This window comes from Hirundo rustica, chromosome 14 (assembly GCF_015227805.2).
Source record: "Hirundo rustica isolate bHirRus1 chromosome 14, bHirRus1.pri.v3, whole genome shotgun sequence".
In the NCBI taxonomy this organism is placed as follows: Eukaryota; Metazoa; Chordata; class Aves; order Passeriformes; family Hirundinidae; genus Hirundo; species Hirundo rustica.
Genome location: NC_053463.1, coordinates 9,756,588 through 9,767,325, shown reverse-complemented (window position 1 = coordinate 9,767,325; position 10,738 = coordinate 9,756,588). Strand labels below are relative to the sequence as shown.

The 10,738-nt window shown below is 47.4% G+C and overlaps 1 protein-coding gene across 3 annotated transcripts in view; it reads left to right on the top strand.

Annotated features, from left to right (window-relative positions):
- Nucleotides 1–215: 215 nt before the first annotated feature.
- The window catches only part of TCF7 (transcription factor 7), a 68,436-nt gene continuing 57,913 nt past the window's right edge, over nt 216–10,738 (top strand). For 2 of the 3 annotated variants that reach the window (XM_058422433.1, XM_058422435.1), the window contains exons 1-3: nt 216–528; nt 634–700; nt 1,084–1,193. In XM_058422433.1, the coding sequence (XP_058278416.1) occupies nt 331–528; nt 634–700; nt 1,084–1,193 (375 nt within the window). In that variant the 5' untranslated portion in view covers nt 216–330. The remainder of the gene's footprint in view (nt 529–633; nt 701–1,083; nt 1,194–10,738) is intronic. The other variant, XM_058422434.1, reaches the window with a different exon arrangement.

Here is a 10,738-nt window from a genome sequence, read left to right as displayed (position 1 = left end):
CTTTTTTTTTTCTTTTCTTTTTTTTTTTTTTTTTTCTCCTAAAGGAAGGATTTAAAGAGAATTTGGAAACGGGGAGCAAAATTAAAGGGGAAGGAAAAAAAAAAAGTTTAGAAGTTAAAAGGAAAGGAAGAAGAAACTTTTAAAAGAAAAAAATCAAGAGGGAGCTATTTTTTTATTATTATTATTTTTACTTTTTTTTTTCAAGAGGAGGAAAAAAAAAATAATTGAGAGAGAGGAAAAAAAAAAAAAAAATTGCGAAGGGCTTGATCCGGGAGAACAATACTCGCCGGGAAAGTTGCTGCGCGGCGGGGAGGGAGCGGCGGGAGGAAAATGCCGCAGCTGGGCAGCGGCGGCGGGGACGACCTGGGCGCCACGGATGAGATGCTGGCCTTCAAGGACGAGGGCGAGCAGGAGGAGAAGATCCCCGAGAACGCCTTCACCGAGCGCGACCTGGCCGACCTCAAGTCCTCGCTGGTGAACGAGTCCGAAGGCAGCGGCAGCCCGGCCGCCGCCGCCGCCGATTCCGAGGTGAGCCGGGCCGGAGCGGCCCCGCACGGCGGCCCCGCGCCCCCCGCCCCGCCGCGGCCCCCGCCCCACGCCCCCGCGCTGCCCCTCTCTCTCCTCCCCGTGCAGGCCCTCCGCCGAGCGCAGGATCCGCAGAGGGTGTACCAGGAGAAGCTCCCGGACCACATGGATGATGGTTAGTCGCAGCAACCTCCGCGTGTCTCCGTGTGTCCCCCTCTCCCCATTCCCGGTTCCCGCTGGTCATCCCCAGTGCGCCCCGTCCAGTGCGGGACCCCCCGGTTCCCCAGCCCATCACCCTGATACCTCTGGGAGCGAGGGATGCCGGCCTGGCCACCGCAGCCCCCAGCGGGAAAGCTACTCCTGACAGCACCGAGGCTTTCCGGTGTCCCCGCTGCGGGAGTCCACACCCGTGGGGGACCCTGATGCTCCCCAACACCTTCTCTGAGGAGTATGGGACAAAAAGACTCCCACAACATGCTGTAACCTCTTTGGGGACCCCTGACAGTCGGAGGAGTCACCTGTAATAAGACGAATTTTGACAGGGAACGTTGATTTCAGCAGGTATGAAACATCAGGACTCAGGGATGTATAAAGGATCTGCCTATTCTGGTTACCCTTTCCTGATGCTGTCAGATCCGTATCTGCCCAATGGATCTATGTCACCTCTGGTAAGTTCCTGCTCTCCTTACAGAGAAGTTTTGTGGCATCTCTCACTGCTGAAGTATGTTGCAGGTATTGTGCAAGCACCTACACGTGCTTTTTTCCTGACAAATTGGAGGCCGGTTTCTGAAATACCTGGACACTGCTCTGTCCAAGCTGAAAGGAAAAGCAAGGGAAGGGGGAGAGATGCTTGGCAGGAAGTGCCTGCTTCACTTGGAATTTGCTGGAGGAGCTGCTTTTTCAGTCTCGTCATCCTCTACGTTTGGCTTTACTCTTCCAGCAGTCAAATCCTAGTATCTCATGGGAGAATGTCCCTTCATTTTTCTGGGTGCTTTGGAAGGAACAGCTCCTGGTCTTTGTGTCTGCGTTGAGGGATACGTCCCGCAGCCGAGCTTGAACCTGTCTGTAAAACAGCCAGGTTCTGGTGTGCTGTGACTTAGGGCTCTGTTGTGGATGATGGCCCAGGAAATGGATCTTGTGCTTCTAAAATGGCAATAGAAGTTTTTAGGAAAAGGCTTCGTGCTGCTGGAGTACTACTCCCGTCTTCTGCCTGGAAAGTTTTTCCGTCTCACTTTAAATCAGCTTTAGTAATTCTGTGTGTTCTCATGCTTCTAGGTTTTACTGTCTGAATGATTAAACTGAAGTCTTCTTTACAAAAGCTGTCTTTTCCCATCACCAGTTTGATCAGAACTTCAGAAAATGATGTCCTGGCACTGCAGCAGTCAGTGCTGGTGTCGCTCCTGGGAGCCGGCACTGCTGCGTTTGTTGCAGTTGTTGTTCTGCATTGGCTGTCAGCAAGTGAGGACAGAATGTAATTTCGTTTATTTCAGGTTCAGGTCTTAACCTTTAAAGGGATAAAGTTTAAAAGAATGTATAAACCCATCGTTAATTCCGGTCGTTTGTTCACAAGAGCGGTAGGATGTAAAACTGGTGTTACAAAAAATTGATGGATTGTGGGGTATGAAACTCAGAATTATTTGTGGAAATCAGTGCTGTACCTTCGCACCTGACCCAGCTGGCCTGGGTAGCAGGAAACAGGTCCCTGCCTGTACCCCACACAGCTTTTCCTGGGGGATTCAGTTTTCGTCGCTGCAGACTGCTGGAACTTCACTGAAGTTTGCAGATACAGAGGACTTATTCCTAAATTTTTAAGTCTTCCTTCAGTCTACAGCAAGAAAAATGTATTTGCAGGGCAGGGCCAACTTACGTTGTTGTAACCCAAATAAGCATTTCTTCTGGTGCTTCCCATCTTATCCAGGTACCAGGTATCCCCCTCCTTCCCCAAAATATTCAGCCGTTCTCTTCCTGATAAACTTTAAATGCATTTAAATTTGTCTCATGTAAATACACTTAATTTGCTCCCTGAGATAGATTCTGGGTGAGTCCAGAGTTACGTTAGTCCAGCATCTTTTTACTGTAGTGAAATACTTTTAATCTTAAACCCTTCCTAGATGGGCAGCAAAGTGCAATAGCCTATTTATTAGCAGCTAAGCTATAAAGTAGATTGTGGTTTAGGAATCAGGTTTTCCCTTGATAACGGAATAAAATCCAAGCGGTTGCTGTCAGAGCAGCAGACAAGAGCAAAGAGGCTGTGTAGAACTTGAAGGGGAGAAGACATAAGTAGCAGAAAAGAAATGATCTTATCCCCTTGAGAGCATCCAGTACCTCAAACAGCTTCTTTTAGGCCTGTTTGGATCCTGCTGTGGTTTATGAAGAGCTGATTTGATGTTTTCAGTTAAAAATCTGTTACCCAGCAGACAGGGGAAGATTTCTTCCTCAGATGAAGGCTGGTCTTGCGGTTTTTCAACTTACTACAGTAACTATTTCAGTATATTATTCTGAGCAATTTTGTCTTATATTTCTATTGACTGTGCAGAGGTTATCGTGGTAAATTATGGATTGCTCTCGTATAGATTTATTGCTGCTGTGTACATTATATGAAGTGTGGGCTATAATCTGCTGGCTGCTTCCAATAATTGGGGAGGTCAGATCTGTGACTGAAGATTGCAGATACTTAACCATCCATAAAAGTGTGTTTAATTAACACTTTAGCACGAGTAGAGTCGGGGAGGAGGGCTGTGTGAGTGAATAGGATTACGTATCATAATCATGCGTGCACTTGATAGTGGAGATTGTATTTTGGTTAATGAGGCTTCCTGGAAACAGTTGTTTGCAAGTAGATTTAACTTTAGAATCTTAAAAACAACAACAACAAAAAAATCAATTAAAAAATTAAACCAGGAGTACTTCGGCAAACTGTCAGGGCTTTACATTGAAAACAGTAATTTACCTGACTGAAAATAGAGTATAACTCCCTGAAAGATACAGAGCAGCCGGCACTGAGGCTGGGGCTGAACCCCTGCCCTGCAATGCTCTGTGAAACCGCATTTTTTTCGGTGGGCTCGCCATGAACCCTGTGAGGGAGCTGCAAGTGGCTCTGGACTGGCTCCAGCGCCTGCCTGGCTGGGTGTGTTGCTACCAGCAGTACCGGGGTGCTGCTTTCCTATTTTCTTTCTGATTTTGTCAGCAGCACCACTTTTGCTTTGTTTCCCCTCAAGGTGTTTGTAGCCGCTAACTGTTACGCTGCTCACCCCAGCATCCTGCTCAGGTCCCCACATCTCCCAGCCAAAATTGCCTCTTTTTACCAAAACACACCCAACGTTGTTGTTTACGTGCTGTGCTGCCGCTCCAGAGCGATGCTCTGAGCAGCCTGGGCACCTGCCACCAGCGGCCAGCCCGGGCCTGGCTGATGGTCCCTGGAGGGCCAGCAGCAGAGGGAGAGGCAGGAGCTCCTGCAGCAGGGTGGCCCTGCTTGGCTGAAGGTGGCAAATGCCAATGTGGGATGATTCAGCTGGAGTGCTGCTGGTTTGGGCAGGCACGGGTTTCCTGGGCTGGCAGTAGAGCTGTCGCTGGGAGCGTGGGCAGGGTGAAGGCGCTTCTGGAGCTGAGGACGAGGCAGAGGGATGAGCCCAGGGGTCCCCTGTCCTGGCAGCTGTGGACCCTGCCGCGCTGGGGAGGGCACGCTCAGTCAAGGGTGGTTTAAGAGCACCTTTGGCATAGGCCGTGTGTGCATCTGAAATCCTGACACGCTGCAAGGCCCCAGGAGAGCCATCTCCCACCTGGCTCTCAGGGGTTGTGTGCATGGTCGTTCAAGGCTCCACTTCATCCCATCTTATGCAAAGTCCAGCTTTTCACCGAGTGAAATATATGGGACTTAAGGGTTAAAAATATGCGAGAAAGTTCCAAAGAATATGAACAAGTTGAGGAACTGTTTTTCTAAATTAAATACAAAATCATAAAACTATATCCTTTTTTAAATAGTACAAATGACTTTAAATCAAATTAAGGTACATCCTTAGTAAGAACAGCAGCCTTTTAGGTGGTTACAAACATTAGAGGTCAGACATGGTCAAACATGTTAACACTTTGATCAGATTAAAATATTTTTCTTGCTACAGTTGTATAATTGAGTTTAGACCTGAGGGGGTTTTCTGAACATTGTTATATCTTGTACTGTGTGGTAGTTAAATGGTAAAAGGAGCTGCTTAAGTTCCTTTAAGTTCTTTTTGTAAATAGGTTTATGAAAAAGGGGAATGAGCCATGCTGCCCTGTATATAGGGCACGAGGTCTCCCTGCTCCCATTGATGGGAGGGATCTGAGGGGAGCTCCTCACACCTTTTGTGCGCTTCAGGTGTGTTTGGTGAGTGTGTGAGGAGTGTAAAGGCAGGATTAAAATGTTCTGTATGTAAAGCTGAGTTACTGGATTTCCTGTCTGTGTGAGAAACAGAAGTGCAAGAGCCTCTTTTTCTTTGGAAAACAGACACTACTTCATTTTCTTAATTACGGAGTTGTCAATCCAGAGCTTACATGGGAGCAGAAGGGTGGGCGTACCTCTCCAAGCCCTGCACGGCTGAAGTCCCCAAAGAAGACAGCAGGACTCATAAATAATGTTGATTTTCAGGGCCTGGTCCCTGTCGTCTACTGGGCTCCTTGAGATTGTTCAGAGGGTATGAAATGTCCCCTTGGGCTGGGCAAGATGAAAGGGCAGTTACCGCTGGCCTGGGGCCGCAGGGCCCGGGTGTCTAACACGAGGTCAGAAAGCGTGGAGCTGCAGTCTAGGGCTGCTCTTCACTGGACAGAAGCTGAAGCAGCAGCAGCTGAGCCCCAGGACATGGCTGCTTCTGCTGCATCCCCTTCCCCAGGCCTGCTCCATCCCTCTGCAGGCGGAGACTGTGGCCCCCACAGCAGCTGGCAGAAGGAAATCTGCAGCTCAGCTGCTTCTCTGCCTTTCTGTCCTGACTTGCACTGTCGGGGCAATAGTTTAGTGTTGCTTTTTCCTGTGTTGAGTTCTGATCTTGTTGAAACCAGTGGGAAAACTCCCCGGAGTCACTGTGTGATGGGGATTTGTTGCTGAGAGAGGACTGCTGCATCCCTCTCCAGATGTTGTGTGTGGAGGGAGGAAGGAGAGCAGCTGGAAGCCAGCAGTAGCTCTGTGTGTTGCCAGCAGTGCCTGCCGCTGTGGGAGAGCAGCATCCCAGCCAGGTTCCCTGGCAGCAGGGTTTGCCCTGGGGGACCTCACCGGGATGGTTCCTTGTCCCCATGAATTGTTACATTCCCAGTGGAACTTTGGGAACTGCTGTATTCCCAATGGCAGAAAGCGCCAGGAGTGCGGTGGCTGTTGATGGACCTCCTGGCAGGCAGACAGATGAGTAATTTGTTCCTGACCAAAGCAAATCCACTTCTTTCAGCTCTCCTACCTAGCTTGAAATAAGATAATGGTGAAAATAATGTTTTATGTTAAAGCACGATTTTGGATACGTGGATGTACCAAGGCACAGGGCTTACGAGGTCATTTATTGCATGTCTGATTCAGTCTTGGTTCCCCCAAGGAAAATTCTTGTGTTAATTTCTGAGCTCATATCACACCCTCAATTTTGAAGCAGAACTTCCCTTTGAAATAAATTAGAGAGTTCTGCTTAAGAAGCAGCGACATGATACAGCACTGGATGTGTGTGGTCTAATATAACCTTATTTTTAAAATTGTTTGGAATGAAAAAAGAGAAGGCAAAATGTCACAGGGAAACAAAAGCAAGTTTTATGTAAATCTGTGCATGTGAATAAGTGTGCACGTGATTAAGACAGTTCAACAATATCTGGTCTCCCACTGGGATTCCTTCACAGGCTACCCTGGAACTGGCTTTCCAGGCATAGGATGCTTTGTTGGCAGGGAGTTTCTATGAGATATGTATGGTAAAGGCACTGTTCTTGCAAGTGTCCAACCGTTGCTGTTTGTGAAATTTTATGGGCTTGACCATGGAGGGAAAAGCAAAAACTTAACATCAACTCAAGTTCCTGAGCTCATCCATCTTAGTGATTAGTGGTTTTGAAATTTTAACTGTGAAGAGCAAAGTAATTTGAGTTTGAGTGGCACATGGCACGTCCAAGATGTAAAGTGCAGAGCTGGTCTGGTCTCCAAAGCTGTAACTGAGAGAAGAGGGAGCAGCAGGGGCTCTGCAATGTGCTCACTCATGTGTTGCCTCACAGCTTGGGGTCCCTCTCACGCCATGACTCTATTGGCACCATTAAATTCCTGCATTGGGCTGAAAACCCTGGCTAATCCATGCAATGGGGTGTGCTGGCATTTGCTCTGCCGAGGTTCCTGGTCCAGTAACACCGCGTGTGTTCCTGTGACTAAACAGACACGGCTGGCTCCGGAGGCATGACTCCCTTGCCTGCTGTCAGGGATCTTCTGCACAGGCCCAGATCCTAATCACAGGCTGAACCCTGTCTATCTGTAGCGTGATCTGCAAGGGAAGCAGGATATTGGGATTTGGGCTGGTGTGAGCTGCACACCTAAGATGGCAATCTGGTGTGGACTGTGTGTGTCTGTGTGTACTTGGCATGGTGGTTACGGGCAGAGCAGAGCCTAGTGCTGAGAAACATCAACAGTTCTGAGGAAGCATCTACAGCTTGCCATTAACTTTACATCTGCAGTTCTTTATCTGCCTTTTGGCCATGATTCATCTAGACCAAATTTAGTCTTTGTTTCCTATGGGTTGGCCTTTGAGCCCCTTGCCAATTCACCACAGAGAAGGTGAGGAGGGACCTGAGCTCTTGTGAGCATCATTTCTCTCACAGGGAGGCTGTGCCAGGCAGAGTGGGTTTGGGTGAACTACAGTCAGGCACGTGCTGTTCTTCACTTACTAAAATCTCCTGCACCAGGTGTGGGTCACAATTTCCCCAACAAATCCTCAAGGATTATCTTCCCCTGTCTGTTCCATTGATTTGAAGAGGGACTAAGTGCCAGAACTGCCTTCCTGAAGGCATGGCCACTGTGGGAGCTTGGGAGCTTCTCTTCAGCCTTCCAAGGCTTTGGCCACGGCTGCTGCAGCTCCCTCTCTTGTTTGCTGCTCATTTCATGGAAACACAGAACGGCTTGAGTAGGAAGGGACCTTAAAGATCATCGCATTCCACCCCCCTGCCACGGGCAGGGATACCAGCCACCAGACCAGGTTGCTCAGGGCCCTTGTTTTCCCATGCCTTTGCCATTGCACCTCACTGCCCGAGGAGCCAGGAGATGGCTTATGTCAGCATCTCTGCCAGCCTAATGTACACATGCTCTTACCTCATTATTTACCAGTGGTGGGTGGAGGGCACAGCAATAGGAGAGTAGGTACAAGTTGCTTCCTGAACTCTTTGCAGAGCCACTGCGGCAGGGAAAGCTTCTCAGCCTGATCAAATCCCAGGCTGGTGCCAGGTGGGGACGTGTGAGTCCCCCCTCTAGGCTCTTTCATGTGCTGTTCTTTGAATCTCTCTTTAAAAAAATAGGCTATAACAAGATACTTGCTCATTAGTCCCTGTGTCTGGAGGATGAAACAAAGGTTTGGTAGGCGAACGGGTGACTCAGAGGGTTGGATACAGGATACAGAGCTGTTCACTTCCTAGTTTCCAGTTTTAATAGAGCTGAATCAGTAAAGACCAGGTGCCTGTTCTTTCTGCTGGCTTGTCCAGTGGTCTGGCCGAGAGGGCACAACTCCCTCCAGGCCCCAGGCAGTGCGAGTGTTTCATGGGGTGAATGTCTAAAGAACCTGCGAAGTCTGGACCAAACCCTCTGTGAACATCAACCAAGGTCTTGTTCTCATCATGAGACTGCCAGTTCAGCACATGCTGGTGGCTCACAAACCCGCTGAGTTTGTTTCATAAAGGAAGGGTTTGCAACAGCTCGTGCCTTTAAGGCTTGATTACAGCAGGATCTTTTTCTTGGTCAGTTATCTTGGACAAAGAGCTCTTGCCTTCCCCTCCTTACAGAGCAACTTAGCACTGCTGTGTCACTGGTTTTTGCCTTTGAGTCTTTATAATTTAGGATCATGAAGTCATTTATGCTGGAAGAGCCTTCTAAGATCATTGAGTCCAATCTTTAACCCAGCACTACTGACAAGGCTGCCACTGAAACATGTCCCCAAGTGCCACATCTACACATCTTCTAAATCTCTTCAGGAACAGTGACTCCACCACTTCCCTGAACAGCCTATGCCAGGGCTGGTCAGCTTCTTCAGTGAAGGAATTTTCCCTGCCATCCAATCTCATTGGCCCCCTGGTGCAACTTGAGGCCATTGCCTCATCCTGTTGCCTCTTACTTGGGAGAAAAGACTGAAGCCCCCCACACCTGGCCCTACCCTCCTTTCAGGTAGTTTTTGACAACAAGGAGGGCTTCCCTGAGCATGCTTTACTCCAGGCTGAGCCTCACCCCCTTCTCCCTCAGCTGCTTCTCATCAAACTTGTGCGCCAGACCCTTTATCAGCTCCATTGTCTTTCTCTGGACATGCTGTGTACGACCACTGCCAATGAAGGACTCTTCCACCATCACCCTCTCTGTGAAGTGCTTTCATGAAGAAAGTAGGACAGTTGGTCGATAAAAGGGTTAGCAAAACCTGACAAAATCAGCTGTCCCCATCCAGAGCATTCTGCTGGCTGGAGGTGCTGGGCAGGGGGTTACCAGGGTGGCTTTAAACCACTGCTCCTCTCCCGTTCCCCACCTCTGTGCTAAACACAGCTCAGCTGTCATGAAAAGAATCTGCCTCATTGTGTTTCACGGGGTCCCGAAATTAGTATTTTGTGAAAGAAAACAATAAACTCAACAATGCTGTGGTAAGTTTTTGAAACCAAAGTAAAACTGGATACTAGAATCTAGAGCGTTTTTCCCCTCCGGTTATAACAACTTTGCATTTGATTAAATGATAGGCAAAAAAATGTCTCAACAGTATCTCCTTTGTTCGTTGAAAAATCTGGAGCTGTAATATACAAAGTACACGTCTGCCTTGAAGAGGTACATGGTAATCACAGACTGACCAAAAGAAGACTTCTTTTTGTTAAGTGATTCAGCTTGTCTGCTCTGCGTTAAATTTGTTTTCTGCTGTGGTTTGCTCTGAGGAGTAGAGTACGTGAGTGTAAACTGAGGTTCTGTTCTGATGGGACCCACACAACAGTAAAATGTGAAAGCCCAGGGTCATGAAGTGTGTTTGAGTGGGAGCAAGGGGGCTGTGATTATACAGGCATTTGGGAAAAAACTCTTTTTGAGTCGCTGGGAAGAGAATCTGCAGCAAAACGCTCAGAAAAGATCACAAATGTGGAAGTTTTATTCTGACACTGAGGATATGGCACTGTGGAGATTGCTTTCATGTTTAGGAAATAAACCATTGTAAGATCTACCGCATGAAGATTTGTTGTTCTTAGCATGGAGAGGCTGATGAGGTGATTCTCGTTACGTGCTGCTGCCCTGGAATTACTGGTATGGGAGTTGGGATTGTGAGGAGGAGTTGTTGTCTTTGGATTCTAAGTGGGGGACACAGCACAACCCCTAACACTACCAAACCCAAGGTCAAAAATTGGCCTTTGAGCTTTGGCTTCCTGCTGTAACTTTCAGATTGTGGCATTGTCAGATTTGGAATCTTACCATTCAAAAAAATACATGGCTTTAGAAATCCAGGTGCTGTTTTGCTGGATTGCATCATGCTGTGCTGAATATTCCTTGGCGTACTTGGATAAATTAAATGAATAGATAAATTGATTATGCATATTAACCCAAAATTGAAACCAAAAGCAATAACATAAAATAAGAAATATTTTTTTAAAAAAAATTTAAATAAACATCCAAACTTTTTTGTTTGATTTTCTCTGATACAAAGCAATTTCTTCAGGACTGTACACCATATGAAACACATTATAAATGCTCTTGTAAAATCCACATCATTATACCACATGAAAGTCCAGGTCCTAAAAATAGCCATTCAGAGAGGATGCAGGCTAGTAGCAATTTCGGTGATCATGAAATAGTTGTGTTGACATCTCTATGCATGTACACCCACAGAAAGCTTTGACTTTTGAATATTAGCAACATTTGTGCTTTATGGAATTTTACACCTCATCCCATGGATAGTCCTTTACCCAGAAGCATTAATTTCTGATCTAATTCCTATTTTTCTAACCCGGATTTTATTGAGACAATGAGTACATTACATTGTTTTTTTTTCTTTCCCCCACCCCCCCCCCCCCC